The sequence below is a fragment of the Antennarius striatus genome, chromosome 13 (assembly GCF_040054535.1).
Source record: "Antennarius striatus isolate MH-2024 chromosome 13, ASM4005453v1, whole genome shotgun sequence".
NCBI lineage: Eukaryota > Metazoa > Chordata > Actinopteri > Lophiiformes > Antennariidae > Antennarius > Antennarius striatus.
In genome coordinates this window covers 5,838,281-5,862,034 of record NC_090788.1, presented here as the reverse complement: position 1 = coordinate 5,862,034, position 23,754 = coordinate 5,838,281, and the positions used below count along the sequence as shown (strand labels likewise).

The following is a 23,754-nucleotide window of genomic DNA, read 5'->3' as shown; positions in this document are numbered from 1 at the left end:
ACGTATATAACAACAATTTTTAACACCTTTAACCCTTTATTATATTTCCCCCCCTGGTTCATACTTAAAAACCAGAAAAAAGAAGTGGAAGCTGGGTGGGTGCACAATTTAGTTTAAACACCAGCAATGCAAATGCAATGGAAAATCAATGTGTGTGTCGTATTTCAAATGATGCCATTTATCAATGCTTATTGGATTTTGTAAATCGTATTAATGCTCGTGCAGTAAATGAAAACTATTAGTTTGTTTTCATTAGCCCAAAGACACATGGCTCATTGAATCACACTTTACCCAGCAGAATCCTCACACACTGCTTGCTTTGTTCAGCCACCCTTGATAGACATCAAAATATTTTATCTAAGTAGAGTTTCTAGAGAATCCCATCCAGATTAAATGTCATCTCTGCACCGCAAGAATAGCTGGAAGATATCATAAATTATCCTTTTATTGATCCAGAGGTGGCAGCCTGCAGTTACTATCACATGGAATACAAAATGTTTCTTTGAACAGAGCACCACACTCACACAAATGTGGATCCATACACAGGTGGAGGCCAAATGCCAGCAGGTTCAGGAATGGGCCGAGAGGAGGGAGCAGGAGCTCAACAGCCAGGTGACTTCCCTCGAGGAGGTCAGGGTCCAAGCTGAAAACCAGGTGAAGGAGCTGAAGGAGACTATCTTTGAGCTGGAGGATCAGGTGGAGCAACAGAGGGCCGTTAACTGCCACACCAACCAAGCAGTTCTGGACCTGGAGAGTATGTTTAATGTGTTAAAGCTTCTTCTCTCTGGATTGATCTACCACGCTTAGTTCAACCAGTGGTTCTCGAAAACACTGAATTTCTCATTGCAGATCTCGTCAAAAAGCTGGAAGAGCAAAAAGCTGAAGCTGAGCGACAACTGAAAGCCTTCAACAGACAGATGAAGGTAAGAACTTCATCACATGGGGATGAATACAAGCAATTATGACATCATAAGCTGAAGATTCAAATAGTTTAGATCCTATGTCTTCAATGTGCGATCTCCCAAGGTTTCATCATTTTTGGTCTTTGCAGTAAATTTCTAATCTGCTTTCCTTTAGAAAGAACTGCTATCTAATCACACTTGAAGTTGTTTTGGCCACATAATTTAAAGTTTAAGTCATTTAGATGTCATGGCACATCTGCCATGAAGCCCATAAAATCAATCTTCATCTCCGCTTCTAATAATTAATCAAACTCCCTGGCCCTACGATTCTTCACTTGTGTCAAGAACATTTTTGTTTCACTTTCATTAAACTAAAAGCACTTTAAGAGCACTGCGACTGCTAAAGCTACGTAAGGTGCACTTTGAACAGCAGCATGGCTCTTTCAGCCAACAGTCATTTTTATTCTTAATTCACGTCTTTCTTTTTCATATGGAAGTGTTCCATACATAACATCTTATCACTCCTGTAGGATTTACACATCCTTACAAGGTTTCTGTTTTCTAACAGACCCTGTTCATGCAGCGATCACTCACATGCTTGTTGTTTTGCTTGACCTTGCACAATTTTTCTTGCTTAAATGTTTTACCAGCATAATTCAAATTGAGACACAAGGATTAAATTGTTTGTGTGTGACTTATTCTTCAGATTTTATTTGTTGGCTGTATCACTATCATCATCAACTACCTCGAATGTGGCTAACCTCAGTTAACCGAATTCAAGGCAGTTAGTGAGGAAGCAGTTTATGCCACAGCATGAAGCTCAGAGGTTGCTGCGTGGGGGTACCTCATATGTCCATATGTTTATGTGTTTAGGATGAGAAAGAGGAGTGGCGTCGCTTCCAGGCGGACCTCCAGACAGCAGTGGTGGTGGCCAACGACATCAAGGTGGAGGCCCAGCAGGAGCTGCGTGCACTCAGGAGGCAGCTGCAGGAGGAGCAGGGTCGCAGTGCAAAGCTGTGCACGGACCTCGAGGCCCTGCAGGGACTCAGGTACCATTACTTCCATACTCCTTTTCTTCAGGTGCTTCTCCTCCTGGCTTCACAGTTCTTTTCTTTCTGTGTTTATATCAAATTCCTGCTCGAGTCTAACCTGTCATCCTGTGTTTTATATATGTGATACAAACAGTAATATATTACTATTTTAACTCCTAGAATTCTGTTTCTAAAATCAGTTCTCAAACAGGATAAAACATTTTCCAGGGCGTCTTCACTGTAAACATTTATTTCATATCATGGTACAACTCCAGATTAAATTCTTGGAGTTTCAGAGTTTAGGTTTACGTTCCTGGAATACAACTGTTTCCCTCTGTGTGTTCTCCTCCTTTAAGCTGCTGCCCTCTCTGTCTTCCTTTTCCTCTCTGACTATTCGCCTGTATAACATTCAAACCTCCACAATAAATAACAGCATATTGATTAGAAGAGATTCACGTCGCACCGGAAGGCGCACAGCGCTGCAGATCTGCTCTACACACAGATATATGGGCTGAAGCCGCTTTACCTCTACTATTACTACACATTCCTTTGAAAATATATCACTATAATATAACACAACTATGGGCATGTTGTACTGTGACTGATGTATGTGTAGAGCACTGCATCAGTTTGTGTGTGTGTATACTGTGTGTGTGTTTGAGCTTGCAGAGGACATGCAGTGTTTCTGATAGTCACCTCTTCTTATTAGGTCAAAAGCCTCCTGAGGCAAAGTCTGCTTAGATTTGCTCCCGTATGGCGTTCTGTTTACAGTCATGGTGTACCCTTCAAGCAGACAAATGACCGATGATCGTTTCTATGTGAAACATTTTCCCCACACAAAACTATTTGGCGAAGAGTTCATACAGTACTTGTGGATTTAGTTCTTCACACCACTGATTTTAGACTAAATCAGCAAACTTTCCCCAAGATTAGCTGTTACGCTGCGTCCGCTCCCCACCTCCAGCACCTCCCTCCCTGTGATGACTGTTAAAGATGACCAGCCTCCCTTTGTGAAGTCCAGGTGAGTTCCCTGTTGCCCTGCCAGCCCTCTTTCAGCCAGCCTGCCTCTCGCTGCCCTCCATGCCGCTGCTCCCTGACCTTCCTGTTTGTGTTTGGCTTTGTAATGCTGCTTAAGCCTGTCTGACCCTGATTTTCCATGTGGTTGTTCGACTGCACCTTCAGGACTATCTATCTTACCTTTTTGGTTTCCTTTGCCTTGTTCTGTTCGCCCGATATTGAAGCAGATGTATCTGGCGCCACCTGCCGTTCGTAGTTTAAATAACCCTGCTATTTTTTGTTACAACAGGATGGTTTGCATGGCATGACTGGATTAAACTCATGCTGTACGTCATTTGCTTCAGATACCGTGTATATTTGCATCACATCATATTTATAGTGTGATTTAGCAGTAGCAGACATTATTGTAATCAAATTAATTGATTCAAGTGGAGTCCAAGACTCAGTTTGTCTGCTTTTCATAATATGAAACATAGATGTCTGGAAGCAAATACCAGTATTCATTCAGAAATATTAAAATAATTGTTAAACTACCTATGACATCATTTTAAAAGGCCAGTAAACGCACCACAGATGATGGTCATTTTAAACCGCAGTTTAAAAAAATTTGTGATGCAATGTGAAACAGAATTTTCTAAACCTTCTAAAGCGTTTCTATCAACAATCAAGCTAATCAGTCTTAAACCTCATGTCCATTTGCATCATTCAAATCAGTGCATTCTGTTTTTTATTGACCCCCCTTAAAATAAAGCCAGTGATGTACTAATTACATATTCTTGAATTAGAAGGAATAGGGCCTAAAAACAGTCAGTAATGCTGGATTGGATGCTGTTGTGCAAAATAATAATCGCTCTACGGGGATGCTGTCTTTAGATTTATGAGGAACCCCTCCAAAATAAGAAACCTGGGAAGACATGATATTTATTTATTTGTCACTCATTTTTATTCACCAATGCATCCTCACAGTGTGTTTTTTATACAACCACAAACCTATAGAGTGTAGAACATAAAGGCTGAAACTGTTTTAGTCAAATTAAAATTTTTAGAATTATGATTTCATATATGATACGTTCTATGTCCTTATATCAATCTAATGTATCTCACATAGGAGGCTGTTCCTGGGGCGTTCACTTGTTTGACATTAAAATGTTTCTGGGGAAGGACCCCAGACTTCTACGTTTCATATCTTTAAGATGTAACCAGGCACTTCTGTGTGAAGATGTGAATAAATATTGTTTATATAGTGGATGTATGGATGAGATAATACATCTGTGTTTTTCTCTGTTCCTTTCAGAATTAGCACTGGAGCCAGTTTTGATACCAAGACGGCGGTAGAAGGGCACTAGAGTGGCGGCTCCCTCAGCACCACTTGAAGACAGTGTTATCGTTGCACATTTTACTTTTCTTTGTCGTTCTTGATGTTCTATGTTAAACAGTCGCGTTCTAAACCAAAGCGACTGTATATTTGTATGTTGTGATACAGAGACTTACTTTTAATTAAGGTATGTGATTTCAGCAACAAATCTGTATTTTTCTTTCTCATTGAATGTATACTTTCTTGGCAATGTTTTTGATTTCTTTTGATGAAATGTTTTATCTTTGAAAGACTCTCCCTTTCACACTGTGCAAAACTGAAGTGTGCCTTTTTTTTAGAAACTTGAAACAGTAGAGATTAATGTCTAAATTTAAAAGATGCATTTCAGAGATTGATCCCATGAAGAATTAAAATGCAGTGACAGGTTTAGTCTTTGGATGGCGCTATTGGACAGAATGTCCACCAAGATTACATACAAGTATCATCTTCTCTGCTGCTTTGTTTCCATGATTGCTATGTTCATGTTGAATTTATAGAGCACTAATTCATTCTGTCAGATAAAATAACCAGGGTGACTTTGATGTCAGCCGTACTGGCAGTTCCAGAGCGCTGCCAGAATTAGATCTGACTGCCACAAACACAGACAGCTGTACCTTCAAGCCGCATACCAAAAGGTTGAAGGTCACTTCCAACTCAAGGACTTGGAAAGCTGGGTTCGGCTATCTCTAAAAATCACCAAGTGTTTCCTTTACCCATATAGCTCTTGTACGTGAGGCTCAAAGTCGTCAGTAGACTTCTTCTGCATTAATAATATTTGACTCATTATGTTCAACATATCTAGAGATTGTTCCAAGCATATTTTATTCTATCAAGTCCTTAATCTTTGGGATGTCACCCATACTTCAAACATATATCACGTATGACACGGCTGATTCATTGAATCCAGAAGCCAAACCCCTCACACAGTAGTCTGTGTTGTACTAGAGGAATATGTAATTGTATACTGCACTGTCTCAGGTTTTACATAACTTAAAATATGTGCATTTTTATTGAAAGCCATATTGTTCTACCAGATGGTCCTGGTGCTCAAGATGGAAACATGCTCAAAAATACCTTCTAGAAAAGTATAAAGATGGAGACTGTCTTTGTATCTAAAGTAATTCCCTTTAATGGACAATACAGTGAACGTGTTGTTAATTTATTGTGCAAGCAAAGACTTAAAAAGCCTTGTGACTGGTTTTACGCCTTTGAAGGAATGCATGACATTGTTATTTCACCTGTATTTGACTGTTCTGTTGGCAAATAAATACATAAAACTCCCCAGTCTTACTTTGGTGGTGCATGTGTGTCAGTCTGCAGTCTTTGGAGTTGAGGGCAATGTGCTGTATAAGACAAACATTCCTTACTTGTTATTCATCTCTCATCTATCACTGATAAAGACAAAACAAACCCCGTACTCACCAGGGACATTGAATCCCTCTGATTGGACTGCTCAGATTTGAGGTTCTAAATTTAGAGAAGGCATCGTGCATCTGCTGTAAAAATTTGATGAAAACCCTCATTTGAAAATGAGCGTTTTCATCTGTTGTTACCCACCAGATGTGTGTATTGTATACATCTCTACACAGCAATCCTGTGTGTGTCATTGTGTGTGTCAGATCCCAGGGTGATGAGGTGAAGGCGTCCGACTCCGATAGCGGCCGTCACTGGTGTGGCATCTCCATGATCCAGACCACGCCAATGGAAGCTGCTGGAGATGCCGACTCAGAGGCCGGAGCGACGGTCAAATCCCTCATTAAGTCCTTTGATAGTGTGGGACAGAGTGAGCACCGCACCTCGACAACACACGTGTGCAGGGAACCCCGACACAGTAGTGTAACTAAAGAGGACAACAGCTGGTGGAGGACTGCAGTTTCTCTGCCTTTACAGTTGTGTGCGTGTGTGTGTGTGTGTGTGTGTGTGTGTATGTGTGTGTCACTGTAGCCTGAGCTGACCTCAGGCAGGTTTAATGACCAACGGTGAATCTGCAACCAAGCTCAAAAAACCTGGTGTATTGTTGAATGAAAGATATCATAGTGAGAGTTGGTGCTGCACGAGACGACATTGACTTAATTTTGCTTTGATTCACCCAACAAGTTTTTTTTCTAATTTGGAAATGACTCAGCACGGGTGTGATTGTGGGGGAAAAAATTCTCAGCTTTTATTTCCATCTGACCGATAATTGGCTTGTTCAAAATTATTTGTACCCTTCTGAATAATCAATAGAAAAGCCTTTATTGGCTATTACAATGATCAGTCACTTCCTATAATTGCAAATTGCCTTTTTGGATCTCTTCACTGTTATTTTTGTCCATTAATCTTTAGCAATGAGCTCCAACTCTTTCAGGCTGGAGGGTCTCCTTGCCATCAGCCTGATCTTTAGCCTCCTTCACAGATTCTCAATCGGATTCAAGTCAGGACCGGCTGGGCCACCCGCAGATGTTAATGTTTTTGTCCGCTAACCATTTCTTCACCACTTTTGTTGTGTGTTTTGGGTTGTTGTCGTGCTGAAGTGTTCCCGGGTGCCCAAGGCCAACATCAGGCAGACTGCCTGATGTTGTTGTGGAGAATGTTGATGTATTGCTCTTTTTCTTGGTGTCCTTTACTGTGATTGATTAGTTCTCCTGATCCGTTGGCTGAAACACCCCCCAAAGCATTAGGTTTCCACCACTATGTTTCACAGTGAGATGGTGTGCTTAGGGCTTTTTTTTTTAATGCCAAATGAAGAATGCATATTTGTGGCCAAAACATTAATTTTTGTTTCATCTGACCAGAAAACAGAAGACCACAAGTTGTCTTTGTCCAGATCAGCCAAGCAGGCTTTTGTGCCCGCTAAACAATCCGCCTTAAAACATTGTCAGCAGCAGAGCCCAAAGTCACCAAGATGGCCTAGGTGGTGATCCTTGGATCCGTTTTCATGTCTCTCACTGCCCCCCAGAGCTGTTTTTCACCTGCTAAGTTGATTAAAACAGCCAATCCCAAAGCACCGGGGTAATCAGGATGCTTTAGAACAGCCTAAACTATTTGGAGTGGTACAGAACTTTGGATTTTCCCATAGAGAGTTTTTGAAAGGGTACGAATAATTTCTGATTTAACTACATATACATTAAGAAGACAGAATGCTTGCAATGGCTCAAAATACACTGCAACGTCAGTGGTAAAACATCATTTAAGTAACATTTCTCTGACAGCGTCAACATAAACTCAACAGGTTACAGGTTAATATTAGATAAGGGTTTGGTTCAACAACTAATGTGTATCTGTCCATTCCTCCAGATGGACCAGGCCACACAGTTCAAATGCTTTCTTCCCCAAGAAGCCCCCTAAGTGGGATCCCTGTCCGCTCCGCTCCTGCCGCTGCTGTATCCCCAATCCAGGTGACGCCGCGTTTCCTCTGTGAATTCACTTAAAACACCTCCTGAAGATTTTATACCCTGATCCCTGCTCTGTCTCGTGTTATTTCAGAGACAGTCGTACATAAAACCTTTATCTAAGACGCTGGAGAAACGGTTTAATCAGGGAGAATTCTCTCATCAATATGGTATGTCAAACATTGATCTGCAGTAGGTGGAGGTATTGCTTCATGATAAAAGCTACAAATCTCTTGACAAAAAGGATGAATAATTCCTTTAACAACGTCTTTGGAGCCATTGAACTACACGTGTGTGTGTGTGTGTGTGTGTGTGTGTGTGTGTGCGTGCGTGCGTGCGTGCGTGCGTGCGTGTGTGTGATTGTGTGTGGGTGCATGCAAGCCTCACACAAAGTGACCCGCTACCTCTGTTCAAATAGTAGACAGCTAATTACGATGACTCACCACCTTTGCAAATACATAAAGTTGAAATTCCAAATTTAATTAGTTTAAGGTAAAGATTAGACCAATAAAGATATGTAAACATCTCTCTGCAATCATCTGGGGGGGGGGGGTATAATTTACTTATTGAAAACAAATATAATCAATATGGTGTCTGAAACTACTTCAGGTGTTTGAGTTAAGAAAGAGTCTCCCTCTTTTTTCTACATTGATCATGACCCCCCCCCCCAGATAAGATCTCTGGCTGCAGGGAAGGCCTGAAACCCACTGGTCTAATGAGGAAAAGCCCTTCTCTGGAGTCTGTACTCAAAACCAGCTCCTCCTTCAGCAGCCGCACAGCATCCTTCAGCTGTGGCCGAGGCAGCAGCAAGCTCAGGTGAGGACTCGATCTACAAACTGAGATCATCCAGAGACCCGGAGATGATGGGATTACCTCCACCTTTATGATAGATTGAGATGACGTTTTTTTCTTTTATTCAAAAGAATAGTGATTGGTGATAACAGGTCTTTATGTCAATGTTACTCAGGTTCCTTGTGGGCATTTTAAGCAGCAGTGGAAGAATTATTTATCATGTTAAAACAAAGCTTGAGCACTTCCTGGAATACTTTGACTATTTAGGTAAGCTATCAAAAGGAAAAGGACTTGATTTTCACAGAAACTGTTCATATTTAATGTTTATGATTTCCTCATATTGCTTCACTATCACCAGATTTTGATGAATCGTGGTTTTTTTGTTTTCAATAAGCTAATAAAACATAGCAATATGGAAACTAACTGACGCTGTCAAGACAAACACTGTCAGGTCGCGAATCCACAGTAGATTTTCACTCAGGCCTTCCCTCACAGGCAGCAGGACATTACCGTGTTTGGTGTGTTTTAGTTTATGGTATATCGCTGCTGGTTCATGTGCTACATCCAGTATCTGTTTGGAGAGGATCTTCTTGCTTCTGACCTTGCAGTGCCTCAAACAGAGACATAATGAATTTAACAGCAGAGCCATGTGTATGATGTGTGTGATGTTGTCCACGCTCAGAGCAGTGACCGTGTCTCATGGTCTTCCCATGGCCTCAGCTGCAGTATTAACCCTAGGGAGGAAGCTTTGAATGACGCCACAGATCTGTTGATCCACTCAGTTTGTAATCTTTACGATTGTAGCAGACCGTAGACCGAGCACAAATATTCCAGCATAAGCCCATGGAGGCAAAATGTTAAAGTGTGGAAAGGAAGCTAAAAAAAGGTCAGTGACCTGGTAAACTCTACATAGTTTGTCTCATTCCAGAGTAATCAAGGGCCAGCAGTGGACTCTAACGCATATAAAATTAATACTTTACAGTAAAATCAAGCCAATCAGTCATCATTAATTGTTTGATATAAAACTTCAAAAGGTTTCAAAGTTATTTTACCGAGAGGTGCCTCTTAAAATGGAAACTGATTTGATGCACTAATCTTCCCTGGACATGTGTACCTGTGTACATAACACGATATGTTTATATTAAATAACAGATTTCTATTTGCTTCTATTTGCTCATTTTAGTTTCCTTTGGGAGAATAATTGCTCAGTTTAACACAGTAGCATGAGACAGACATAGAGCTCTGTGAGTGGATGTGAAGATAATAACAGTCTACTAAAGTGGGTAATCAAACACCCAAATTATCCTCTTCTAAATGCCTCCTCTCTCCCTCCCTCTCTCACTCTCTCTTTTTCTCTCTCCCCATGTGGTTGCGGTTGGCGTTTCCTGGGTGACAGTGTGGAAAGAAAGGACCCTCTGGCTGCTCTGGCGCGGGAGTTTGGAGGATCTAAGAGAAACGCTTTACTGAAGTGGTGCCAGAAGAAAACAGAAGGCTATCCGGTAGGAACCAGGGTCCAGACCTCTCTCCCGTACGAGACGCCACCATTCACTTTCCCACCTCTGTTTATGTTAGCCTCACGTTCTTCAGCTTTTCCTATAAACGTGAAATGACAGCTCCCCATCTTTAAATCACAGAAATGTGGTATTGATCTTCCTGTGACTTCAAACACACTCCTCCACCTGTCGAGTCGTTGGGGATTCGCTGTCGCTGTAGCAGAGAGGTCATGGAAACAATGAGGCTCAACGTGACAGACATTAAAAAAAACCTCCTTGTTTTCATGCATGTCCGCTTGTTTATTCATTGTTATTTTGTTGTGTTCCCGTCTGTGTTTCCTGTGACCATGGAGCCAAGAGCTGACAATCACCCGGCTTAGCTGCTCCCTTTATGCCCAGTTTGACAAACCCATTAAACTTGCTGGGATTAGAGATTTGCCCATGTAATCATGGTGTTTGTGTGCCAGCTTGTTAGTGCTAAAACTCTTAAAACCAGGCCTCTAGTCCCGGCCAGAAAACTGTCGTTTAGGGAGAAGAGGGTGAAAGTTGCTCTGTCAGCATTCTGCTGCAAAAAGATTGAGATGTGGGCCTGATTCAGTTTGGTCCAGCAGTGTGAATCTGTGACACGAAGAGACGAAGGTGGTAACAGCAACTAAAAATAGACCCAGCTCTCCCTGTTATTAATGGTCTGAATAATTGGAAGAGTCTTGAGATCAATAGTTCTGATTTCTCAGGGACAATTCCACTGAGTGGGATCCAATTCCACCCCTCTGAGGTGGAGGATTGTTTGGGGTGGGGGAGATAAATCCATACGGCGTAATATAGGAATATTTTGCCTGGCAGCATTGTGCCAATATACAGATGGCAATCACTGATCTTTTATTATACAAATTGCAAATATTAATGAAAGTTTTGGAAGTAGAATGATACAATTGATCCCTTTTACAGTTGACTTTATAATGTGACAGAGCTCTTTGTTAGAGATATCGACAAAGATCCCAACGTAGGTTGATAAAATAAAGGTGTGGAGACAATCAAATGAACGTTTGATCGAACCAGTGATATTCTAAAATGTACAATACGAGGGTTCACTTCAGACGCCACCACTCACTACCTCTCAGTTCACAGCCGGCTGTTAGATGCAACTCTTTCCGTTGTGCTCAAACTTTCCTTAACTGAAGGCTTCAGTTCTCCGTGGAGTGCATCCAAAACATTTTCACAGCACTTCACTGTTAATGCAAAGACTTGCAACCCTGCAGTATAGTGGAGCACCAGCAGGCATTAAGGAGGATGCTGCAGAACATCCATTGAAAAAGTAAATAGAAAATGTTACGACTCCAGAGTCTCTAACTCAACACTGATAACACAGATAAGTACAATAGATAAAAGAGGTGTAGAGCTGTAAAACCTTAGAGCATAATGTGTTTCTCCCAACAATAAAAGCTCACACTAAGTTAATATTACCACGGGACCAGCCTGAGGTTTGTTAAACTAGTAGAACCAGGGATCAGAATGTCTGCAGGTCCTTCAGCCTCATAACACACACCTTCCTGGAACATTATCAGAGGTGAAGTCAGGAAACAAGTACTCATGTCACAGTGAAAAATGTGTGTTAATGTCTTATTCTTTACAACAATTTATTTAATCTAGGATGAATGTTTAGATTTATTTAGTCAGAAACCATTTAAACTATTTAAATGTCAAATAGCCAGAAAAGATTTGATGTTTCGTTGCTTGGAAAATGACAATCTTTGACAATTCAGGGTTAAACTAAAACTGAAACTGTTTAATTGATTCTTTTTTTATAAGCAATATTTTAATGATGCAGCTGGTTTAGTTTATTTGAACTAATAGAAGAGTTGTTGTCTGAAGGTTCATCCTCAGATGGGTGAGAATTTATTTATTGATCCAAAATCCCCCAGGTTGAATCATCATATTTAGGAGTTCCCTCCAATCCTTGCTGAAGTTTAAATGGACTCTTTTTAACTAACACCCAACGGGAAGTTAAAGGTCATGTCAGGACAGTCAGGTCCAGCGATAACAAAAAGCCCATAATAGAGCCTCGTGTCCATTTAACTATGAGCCTGTGATCCCTTGACACAAAGGAATTAGCAGCTCGGTGTGATTATTTGCAACTTTCAGGAATGCAGTAAGAGGATTTGGTTGCTTGTGTTTCTTTTAGGCGTAATCAACCTCCTCTGGACCGACCATCGTTGATTCAGGTTCTGCTATGTTGGTGCCTGTTCTCTGTGTGTGACATGCGTTTGCCCTGCAGTTGGATTCACCGTGGCCCATTGAGCGGGTTAAGGTTAAAAAAAAATGTAGACATGTCCAACTTGTAACCCCTCTGCATCACGTTGATCACACCACATCTGTTTCCATCCAGCAGTTTTTCACATGACTGCTCAGGCTAAACATTGTGTACAACCAAAGCGCACAAAGAAGCATTTTTTTCATCTTGCATCAGACCGGGATTCCAGGAATCATCTTCATCGGAATGATTTTTTCTGTCAATTCCTGAACTTTATATTTGTCCCTTGGGGGTTTTTTTCCCCCACTTTCTGGTGAATCTTATTTCCACCATCGTGGGTTTATATTCCCTATGAAGCATGGATATGTGAAGTTTGTCTGTGTGCGAGACTTAAAGTGCATCAGTTACAGTAAGTGGGAGCCTGCACCAGCCTGGATGTGACCACAGACTCTGTGGGAAAGGTTACTGTCAGAGGATGTGTTGAGCTTCATATGTCTGGCTAAAGGTCAGCCCGTTATGAAGCCTCCTTCTGCATGTTCACCACTAGTTACCGGCCTTAGAGAATGATCTGTCACACGAAGTGAAGGTCAGTCACAGGACAGCGATCACCTGAATTACAACCACATCCAGGTCCGCTCTCCTCTGTCGTTATGATGTGGAGCTCTGGTAAAGGTTAGTGATGTTTATTTTTATCAATACGTCCTGATTGTGGTTTAGCTCTGCTCTGCTGTGGACTAAGGTCAAGAAGGTAATAATTCAACATTAATTGTCCCTTTATTCTGGCGTTTGACCTCTTCAGCCCGCATCGGTAATGGACCCTTTGAAGAGGCAGTTTTGACCACTACCTTTCACTTCCCACCCGCTCTCCATTTCCGAATGGTGGAGTCAGGAAATGAGCCATCGCACCAGGTTTATCTGCCTCCGTGTGATAGGAGAACAAAGCCGGTGGGGGGGCAGCCGTGTGCAAGTTGTTATTAAAGTCCTATTGTTGTCAGACTTTTTAGTCAAACAGAAGTGTAATTAACGTTAAACGCAAAACTGGCTCTTGTGGGAGATCATTCACTGTTGAGGTGCAAATAGCTGCCAAGGGCCACGTAAATCAACATAATTACAGCAGGATAGAAAGCCCAATGTCGCTCTACCTGTTTATTAGGGTCATAAAAGGATGGGACAGAAGACTTTATGTAATCACCACAAGGAGAGGATGAATTAGAGCTCATGGTAGAGCATGATGGGCTCAGAATGATGCTTCAGCTCTTACTTATTGTCTCACATGCAGATAAAATGTGGGTAAATTCAATTCAAAATCGTGACCGACGTTATCACAGTAATTATTGCACTGTCGTTAAAATGTACCAAAGAAATCATTTTAACAAGCTTTATAGCAGGAAAATACAAATAAGAGAGCCTTCGTTACAACACCATTCTCTGCCAAGGATCAGCAATCCTGCACATTTATTCAGCTCTTAAAATAATAATGAGATAAATACAATACCGTGCCATGTCTCAGAGGCTTTAATGATTGATTTATTTTTCTTTTCTTTTTTTTCTTTGCCCCACCCCTCCTTAAACTAAATATGACCTAGAAGCTCTTAAAATGTGTATTTTATTTCTTGTAAGTTTATCTTTGTTTCACTTTTTTCAGTTTTTTCTTCAAGTCTACATCTTTCACAAACCGGAGAGGTGCCTTTTAATACTGTGGGAATTTAAAACAAAACATTTTTGTGATGGAAATTTTTTTTTTCTGGTCTCTGCTTATCTCCTTTTTTTTTAATCCTTTTGTTTTCAGTCCAAAGGCTGCTGATTTCAGATCAAATGTTATTCGGGTGACTAAGCTCCATACGGTTTGTAGTAGAACACGTACAACAGCAGAACAACATATATTGAATTTACAGAGGCAGATAACACTAAAAGCTTCAATTACATTATTGACGAGCTATTGATGTACAAGTTGGACTGATAAGCTGTGACATGTTTTCCCCCCACACTGACCGCCGAGCTAAACGTTAACTTGTTTTTGCCTTCACCTTCATGGATGTGACGGCGGTCATAAAGACGAGAGGCGTTGCTCCGTGTTCACAGAACAAACCCACCCCCGCATGTTGTTCCGCTTACAGGAGATAATCTGGATTGAAGTGGGATAATGGTTATCAGTTTATTGACAACATGCAACTGATGATATTCAAAATTTAAACATCCAACTTTGGGAAATTAGGCCTCAGTTTCCTTTCGGGTGACTCAACTTATGCAAATGCACATTATCCTACTCTTTTAACGCATGCAGAGGAAAAACCCGTGATGGATGCAGTGACCAGTGCCTACGTGCCTTAAATCATGCATGCTGCAGGTGTGTGCCTGTCTGTGTGTATGTGTGTGTGAGAGGATGTGTTAGTGTGAAAATGCATCTGCCATATGCATTATGCCTCCGGACAGGCTGTAACAGAGAACACCAGACCACACTGGTGAAAGACAAAAGAAAACATGGAAGTTAACCTAAATGTAAACACACACACGCACACACACACGCACACACACACACACACGGGCACCTCCACACACACACACACACACACAGTGGGGCAACAGTCCTGGAGTTCTCGATCCCCTGAGGGATGATGTTGTGTTTTAATTTCTTTATTTTTTTTAACGGAGTGGTGCATCCTACTATGGTGACGCCATCACCTGCACCATTCTCTGAATTGACTTATAACAAGTAAGCCAATTTGCACTTTTTTGGTGCATTCAGGGAATCTTTCCCATTGAATTGATCCTAAATTCCAAAGCAAAATATTTTGTTGTGGTTCGGCTTTGACCAAAGTGTTGGACTGCACTCCGGCCTCTTTCTGTGTATCTAAAGACGCTTTCATGTCTTAATTTAGGATAGCTCCGGACACTTTTTTTCTCTCAATTAACCATAGAAGTCAAACGAAAATAAATTCACTGTTTGTTCAAGATGGGAACAATGAGCAAAGGCTCTGATCGTTAGCCTCAGCCGGGCCTGACGGACCGGGCCTCATCCGGCTTCGTCTGGGAAAGTCATCCAGACGCACCCACAAAGCTCCTGAAGAGACAAGAACGGAACCCCGTCTGGGTGAGGAATGGAGGTCAGATGTGGAGGGGGGAGAGGGCAGGCGTTCACAGCGCCGCCGCAACGGAACCTCTAATGAAGAAGGATAAGAGAAAGAATGCAGAGAGCGAGATGGCCAAAGGAAAAGGACACCGGTAGGAGGAGGATCACACCGCTGCAGTTATAGACGGTTGAACTAAATGTACCGTATTGTCTTCATTCATTTTAATCTCACATAATATCCTCTTCAAATTCTGACCTGTAGTTTTTCCCGAGAAGAAATCAGAACATCAAAGATTTAGCTGAACATTAGCATCGCATGAGGCATTGTCTCATGTTAGCATCAGGTTTGTGAACATTTTAAATCAAAGGCAGCTCTCTCATCACCTGTCAGTTGACCTGCATGCACCCCCCTCCCCCCCCATCCCGTGCCGCCATGCTGCCACCCCCCCGTCACCGCTCTTTACCCCATCGTGTCGGGCTCCGGAAAAACGCTCCAGAACACAGCTCCACCATCTCTGTGACCTTTCCTGCTCCCCTTTCTTCATCTCCATCCTCCTGTCCACCCAGGCTTTCAGCCTGTCGTCGCTCATGACTATGATTCATTTCAAAGTGCATTAGAGACTTTTTTATCTCACTATCTCTCTCTCCCTTTTAACTCTTTGCTCTTCCTTGTTTTCTTCTCATCCTGTTGTACGCTTTCATAAAGGTAGCATCTCAGGGATTTCAGATTTGGCACAAATGTCCACTTGACCCCAGGAATGATAGGATTAGGATTTGGGGGCTGAAGATCACAAAAATATGAAATGGATAAAAAGATCATTTGTCTTTTTAAAGCATTGTAATCCACTGTAGTCTCATGATATTTAGTTACAGTTGATTTATTCTAAGACACATGTGTCAAACTCAAGGCCTCGGGGACCAAATGTGGCCCGCCACATCATTTAAAGTGGCCTGCGAGAGGATAAAAGATCAGAGTGTCTAAAAATAAGTAGGTGAAATGTGTGGTTTGACCTAAAACTACATTTCCCACAATGCAGTAATTAAGATCATTTTAGCTCAGTTTTGAACAAAGTAAATGTCCTAACTTGTGTTTGATGTTATTTTTTCACTTAGATAGTTTGATCCTTGATTGATGGAATTCTGTGCGTTTAATAACCTGACAAATTAAAAGGATTTATAACAGAGAAGCAAGTAAACATATTTTTTCCTGTGTAACTGTAATGTTTTTAACTTGAATAAGTAATAAATTCATAACTCCTGAACATTAAGGAGTAGTTACATTTATTTTACATTACATTGAGCTACATCTAGTTACATTTATAAATTACATCTGGCCCTTTGAGGACAGCCGTTATAGTGATGTGGCCCTCGGTGAAAATGAGTATGACACCCCTGTTCTAAGAGATAAACATGGATGTAAGCTGTGTGTGAAGCTCACCTTTGTAATGAATGTACTGTGAGACCATCCGAGCTCCATTTCTTTCCTCAAGTCGTTTTCATTCATTCATAGAGAGCTGAGATTCTGTCACAGGAGCATCAGCTCATCAGTCTCAAGACTCTCCTGCTCGATGTCTCCTGCTTTCAGCCTTTACACTGATTGCTTTTTAACAAGCTATACGTGTGAGTTTGTGTGTGTGCATGTGTGAGCGTGTGTGTGTGCTCGCTACATGTCGCATTGTGTTGCGATGTTTTCATATTCTGACATTAGAAAGGAGAGGCTTTTCCTCCACGCTCTTGGAAGTCGCGCTGTGGACTGGAGGTATTTTTACTTAACGTCAGTCTCTATAAACGGTCGCCTCTGTGGCGTTGGAGCGTCTGGCTCTCGTCCAGCTCATCTGTGAATTCAATCTCTAAATGGTTGGCAGCAGACAGAATTTAAAGCCGTCTGCTGATGAAGCATTTCCTGCAGTACCGGCGCGTAGTTTACCTCCTCTTCTTGTGACTTCATCAAAGCGCAGTAAGAGGCTGAGGGTTGATACGGTGGGATGAGGCAGCTGTGTGTGTGACATGTGGATGTGCTTCAGCTATTGATCAGAGATCAATAGTTAATCATAGAACTTATCTGCAGACCAACTTGATGTCTTTGTCTGTACAGGCCTCTCTCTCTGTCTCTCTTTGTGAGCCCTAAAAAGCGCCGGCTCGGCCTTTTGTGCCGCGGGACACTTCCTGTCGTTTGATGCTGTGTTTGCTTTTCTGAGCCGGCTCCCAGAGAGCTGTTGTTTTCCGTTCATGCCTCTCCCTCTCTCTCTACACATCGAACGACCCTCTATCACACTCACCCGATCAACCTCGAGCCCCCCCACCCCCCCCCCCCACCCTGAATGTGAACACATGTTCTCCTTCACACACACACACACACACACACTGCCCTCTGAAACCTCTCTTATCGTCTTATTTGTTATTGACTCTGCTGGCCTCAGAGTCTCGGGGGTCCGACTAACCTCCTATCACTCCCTCTATGCTGGTGTGCAGATCTGCACATAGATCATGCACACAGTGCTGCTGCTGAGCCAGCTGAGAGGGAGACGGGGGGAGTTATGAGAGGAATGTGGGCTGACATGACAACACAGGTCTGCCCTCCAACTATAATAGACAGGCAGTGACTGATGGGGAGGACACCCATGCATCTGCAGCCTCTCTCAGTTTGCTTTACCATGTATGGATGCAAAGCAGGTCCTTTAAGCGTTATCTGCAGACTATAAATCACAAAAGTAATCATAATTCCCAGTACAAGCCGATTGTCACCCAAGTTAGTGTTAAAGTACGTAAAAAATGTGCGATTAATGGGAATTTATTGTAAATACGTTCCATTCTTTCTCTGATGATAATGAAATACGAGTTTTTGTCTGTGATTGTTGGATTCTTGCTTTCAAAACATCCTTTTTAGCTTCAAACAGACGACGCAGCTGCTCCTTCGGATCAGTGATATCACATGTGAGCTGGTTTCACTCAACAACAATCAGCAGCCAACCTCACAATCTGTCCTTCTGTTCATACTAGAGGAAACATCAGGGGAACACTAAATTGTCCAGCACATAAATGGCGTGAACGTGTCGAAATATAATCAGTTATTTAACTGTAAACCAGAGTTGATCACTGTCCATCCTGTGACAAACATTAATGTCCATTCGGAATCTTTTATCAGTGCTAAATTAGATTTTGAAATCTCCAAGTCTGGAACAAAACTTTCGGTCATAGTTTCATGTCCCCATTAGGCTTAAAAACTACTTTTAAGCCTAGAAGTGAGGGCATGTTTTCATGTCGGCCATGAGGACCGATGATAGCACACGCCATCTCATGTCAAAATGAGAACAATGCCCCTCGTTCCAAGCTGAGGTGATCCATAATGGCGACGCTGACGACAGAACGCCGTCAGAGGTGAGGTATTTGTCAGGTGATGTCAGGAGCTCAGGGGTTATTCATTACTGCAGCGGCTCGGAGCTGCGGTTATTAATTCTTGTCCCCAGAACCCAGAGTTCTGCTGTTTTTCTGTCGTATCCATCAGGCCCTTAATTAGACTCACTGGCATCACATGTATGGATCATCCATGGGTTAAAGTGAAAAACAGAAGAACTCCGGTCCTCAGGGCTTTGATTAAAGACCACTGGTGGAAAACACACGATCAACAAACATGACGGTCTGGAGCCGCTGCTTCATCCAAACCCTGAACAAAAATCATTTTACGTGTTATTCTGTTATCAGGCAAAAAAGATGCGAACTCCTAGGAATCCTGACAGACAAATACCAACGCTCAGGAGAGACTCTTTGGCCGTGAGCCCCATTCCCAAAGCTCACAGGGGGATAAAAGAGGAAGACACTGGAAATAAATTATCTAACCAACGGGGAGCTGGAGACGCCAAACAATGACCCGAAGGAAGTCTTTCCTCTGAGCTCGCTGCTCTTATCGGTGTCTGAATAAAGCGCTGGATAGAACGCTTGAGATGAGAATGCTTTGTGATGCACACACACACACATACACACACAGACTGGATGTGCTGCTTTGCACGTTCTTGGACGGCGCAGACGGAGCTTCAGAGGCTTTTATGGGATCGGGGAATATCATCCAGGGGAAACCCAACCACACATTAACGGATGCTGAAATCCTCACAGCAGCATCACAGCGTCCCGCTTTAATGTTCGTGTTGTTCTCTTGACTTAATGGTGTCTCACACGGCTTGCCCATGTTGTCAAGAGGGGAGTTCGCCAACCTTGAATTATGAGCACTTAATGCTCATTACCATGGGTGATGATGACAGTAGCTTGTTGGTGAAGTGTGTATTCCGCTCCTTCTGCTCTTTCCCGTCTGCAGAATATTGATGTGACCAACTTCAGCAGCAGTTGGAGTGATGGCTTGGCCTTCTGTGCTCTGCTGCACACATATCTGCCTGCCCACATCCCGTACCAGGAACTCATCAGTCAAGATAAGGTAGAAAACTACGGGAAGAACACACACACACACACACACACACACACACAAATTCTGACACAATTCAACAGGTAGACCAGGGTCTCACCCGAACATCAGAACAGCATAAAGCAGAGAACGCTGATGGAAAATCAGTGTGAGCGTAGAAAGGTCAGACACACATTTCCTGCCCAGCAGGTCGTGCTCCAGACTCAGTCGAGCCATTTCGCTTTTTTTGTTATTGTTGTTTTGTCAGGAAATTTCCCTGACAGGTTCTGTTCACAAAATTTCCTCCAGAAGACACGCAAAGTCACGTTATTTTGTTTAGTGGAAAACGTGAATATACTGTATGTTTATGGAGTTTGCGTATGAGGAGATGCGTGTTTGTCCGAAGGGGAAAATAAAATCTCAGCATTAATTTGAAGTCATTTTCCGGGACTCATTTTTTCCACCACTAAAGCTGCACATTCCCGACTTCCTTTATGAAGCTGTATACATTTTATGGCAGACACGCTGCCCGCACCGCATTAAGAGACGGCCTTGAGATTAATTATGAATGCAGCACTTGTGCCATCATACTGTAAGTGATCCGGAGCTCTGAGATGTGGACGCGCAGCTGCAACGCGCGTTATTCAGCTTTTGTGGTCGCCCCGGCGTGAATGTGTGACACGGAGCTGACGACAGAGACGTGGCACAGCCTGTCTCTGTGAATAATTCAATAGATGCGTGTTGTCTTTAATAACTCTTGATGAGTGACTTTCCCTGAGGCCCAAACACCCAAGCCCTCCCCCAGTGTAATCTGCCCTTCCAGTAATCCCATTACTCCCCTCCTCTGATTGATGTTTTTTTAAGAAAATAAGATTAAAGGGATGTTTAAATTTTATCTTTTTAGAGAAAGGTTCATTCATGTTACAGTCCACAGGTCTGCAGCTAATTATTAAGCTCATTAAACTTGAGTTTCAGAGGCATGGAGCGATGTGCAGGATTACGTCTTTGACTTCAGGCTTCTGTCAACAGTAATCATTTACAGGGACTGTTTGTGTTTCGCTCTCAAGTTTCATTTACATGAAAAGATGCAAAAGTGCTCAGATTTATGAGAAATGTTCAAGCAAACCTGCAAAGATTAAATTCAGGAGGATGTTAATAAGGCTCCTGGGCTGGTGGGTTTTTGCAGACACGTTTAGAAGAGTAAGCAGCACAAACAAGCTAATGCTAACACCACATACAGCTGCTTTTCTGCTGTTTGGAAAGGCTTTTAAAATATATTTATAAAGCCTTTCCAAACAGCATGTGTGGCGCTGCCCACAGATGTGGTGCTGGGATTTTCATAGTCCCTCAACACCCATTGGTTTGTTTTTTTGTCAGGTCCGGAATCTGACCCTGGCTTTCCAGGCCGCCGAGAGCATCGGCATCAAACCCTCCCTGGTGAGTTGATCGAAGACCTCACACACACACACACACACACACATACACACACACACACACACACACACATAAACACACACAATACAGAGGAACCAATTGATCGACTGGCTCGGACACAGCTTGTTTTTGGTTTTTAGAATAAGTCAGGATGTGATGCTTCTGACTCTGGCATCTGCGTCGTTACTTTGCACAAGAAATCTGCAGCATCAAAAGAAAAGTTAAACTCATTCCTAACACAGATATGATTCAATCAGCTGAGTTGGTTTGTTCAAACACTCGCAGCTCTCCTTATAAACTGGAGACCAAACTGAGATGTTTAGACTTTAAATAACCTCTATTTTCATATCTAGTGACGCAGTGAAGAGTGTTTCCCGCTCGTCTCTGCTGTGAACTGTCCTCTGACAAATACTTGTAGGGAAATATTGGCACAAACATTAATTCACATCCTTATAAAGAGCTTGAGGTTGAATAGTTGTGCTTCTGTAAGCGTCTTTACATCTGAAGAGAGCCTGGAGGCCGTTACAGGAAGGAAGACACGAGGCGGTGGTAAGAGTGAGCCGGATTCTGACCGAATCAAAGTGGAGTATTTAAATTTGACATTTTCTGCATCGAGCTTCTGCGCGGCTTCCCTCCACGATCTTTGACTTCCTCCCACCTCCAAAACCATGCAGTTGGAGTGAATTGGCTGCTCTAAATCAACCGCTGGCATGAATGTGGGTGTAATTGGTCGTCTGTGCATGTGACCCCGTCATGAACTGGAGATTCATCTGGGTCCAAGGTCAACTGGGATACATTTGAGTCCCACGCAACCCTGCTCTGTCTTTTAGGTGTATTTTGGGGCTTTTTTGGTCGTTGGTGTACAGACAGGACGGATAAAGTTGAGACAAATCGTGGGAGAGAACGAACGACTTGGTTGCAGCCTGCATAGCTCGCGCTCCACCGACTGCAGATATTCAGGCGATCATTCGGATAAATCGAAACCGTTCCATCTTAAATAATAATGTTGTAAAGCTGTCAAACGCATGCAGATCGTGAAGCAGGAGCTGTTCAGACAGGCCTTCATTCGACTGTCATCTGAGCATCGCTGCCAGCAGGAGTGTGGACACCAAACTTAAGTCATCCAGTGGTATGAATCTTTTTGAAAAGGCTTGTCACTTTCCGAGAACTTCCTTGCTGATTGGACAGTAACTCCTGGCCAAAATTAAATGTTTTAAACTATAAATAAATATACATAAATATAAATCAGAGCCAGTTGCCCTGAATCTGGAGGAGCTGGCTGAATATCTAGAAGGTGAATCACTCGAAACTCTAAAGAAATGATATGTATGATGAATGAGTCTATTCTGTAGCTCTCTCTTATTCCTGCTAACAGTCTTCCAGGCCTTAGGAGGTTCAGGCCTAATGGAGGTGACCGCTGAGAATCTCGTGCGTAAATCTGAAATTACGGAGGCAGCTGTGACGCCCGGCTCCACCAGGAGTCCTGTTTGGTTCGTTGAGTCACTGCTGTCAGCCAGGATTTGTGTCTGATTGCTGGCTGGTCAGAATCATTCCTCTCAGGCACTTTAAAGAAGGAGTAACTGATGACGACAGGATTTTATTCAGAGCAGCACAACACAGACAAATGTCCTGCAAAAGCTCTTCAGTCACTCAGAATATTTAATGAGGCTCAAATAACTCACACCAGAGTGACGCGTCGGTTTGTCATTAGTCAGGTGGAGGCGGTCAGAGGTCTGAAGAGCCGCATCGGTATCACAGATGCAAATGTTTAGAAGATAATTTACTATCGGTGATGTGTGTGCGCAGCACATCAGTAAACCTCAGAATCATCTCCAGAAGTTCTCAGTCTTCTTCTGTCTGTCCCACACAGAACATGGAGGAGCTGATGAAGACGGACAGGCCGGACTGGCAGAGCGTCATGCTGTACGTCTCTCAGATATACAGGTACTTTGAGACCTGACCGTAGGGAGGAAGAGGAAACCAGAGGAGGAGGAAGAGGAGGCACTGCCGCACCTTTCTGACCGTCTTCCAGCACCTTCATCCATTTCAAACCGATCACTGCCTCTTCAACCCGCCTTCTGCTCACAAAGCCCAGTTTACAAAGACAGGAAACACACGACCAGTCTGAGCACGTGCCAAACCTCCCACCACAGATGCCCCCATATGAGACTCTATGCATGGCTCAAATGTTCACAGTCTCCTTTCATTGAAAGAGTGTTTCGATCTGTGTTTTGGTTTGCTGAGATTTAAGCAGAGCAGAAAGTATTTTCACGTTGAGCTGAAGGCTTTATTTGAGCGGAACGCTGCTCATGATGACGGAAAACTCTGACAGTGGCTGAATAGTTTTGTAGAAATATTTTTATCAGAAGAGATTGCATTGTTTCAATCGAACTATCTATGGTGCTGCAGCTGCTTTGCAAAGAAACGGGCTACTATGGAGGAGTGGATACAGTTTAAATGTAAGAGTTGAGGCACAAAACTTTCTCTGGGGTCCGACAGACGAGCCTGGACCTGCAGTGTTTGAAGTTATTTATTAAAATGCTGAAAAGTGAGAATGTGGACAGAGATATTTTCTGTTTTATAGATGTGTTCCTCTGCGGGATGCTGGATTGATGTTGCTCAATAAAAGCAGTCAGTTTTTGCATT

The 23,754-nt window shown here is 42.6% G+C and overlaps 1 protein-coding gene across 11 annotated transcripts in view; it reads left to right on the top strand.

The window, feature by feature from the left end:
- The window catches only part of specc1 (sperm antigen with calponin homology and coiled-coil domains 1), a 52,347-nt gene extending 28,595 nt beyond the window's left edge, over positions 1–23,752 (top strand). For 9 of the 11 annotated variants that reach the window (XM_068331895.1, XM_068331896.1, XM_068331897.1 and 6 more), the window contains 11 exons: positions 547–754; positions 850–923; positions 1,776–1,951; positions 5,924–6,087; positions 7,581–7,681; positions 7,770–7,845; positions 8,347–8,491; positions 9,864–9,966; positions 19,591–19,707; positions 21,052–21,111; positions 22,979–23,752. In XM_068331895.1, coding sequence (XP_068187996.1) covers positions 547–754; positions 850–923; positions 1,776–1,951; positions 5,924–6,087; positions 7,581–7,681; positions 7,770–7,845; positions 8,347–8,491; positions 9,864–9,966; positions 19,591–19,707; positions 21,052–21,111; positions 22,979–23,068 — 1,314 coding nt within the window. In that variant the 3' untranslated portion in view covers positions 23,069–23,752. Of the gene's footprint in view, positions 1–546; positions 755–849; positions 924–1,775; positions 1,952–5,923; positions 6,088–7,580; positions 7,682–7,769; positions 7,846–8,346; positions 8,492–9,863; positions 9,996–10,101; positions 11,186–19,590; positions 19,708–21,051; positions 21,112–22,978 lie in introns of those variants that run through there. The other 2 variants (XM_068331899.1, XR_011037870.1) reach the window with 2 other exon arrangements.
- Positions 23,753–23,754: the final 2 nt, after the last annotated feature.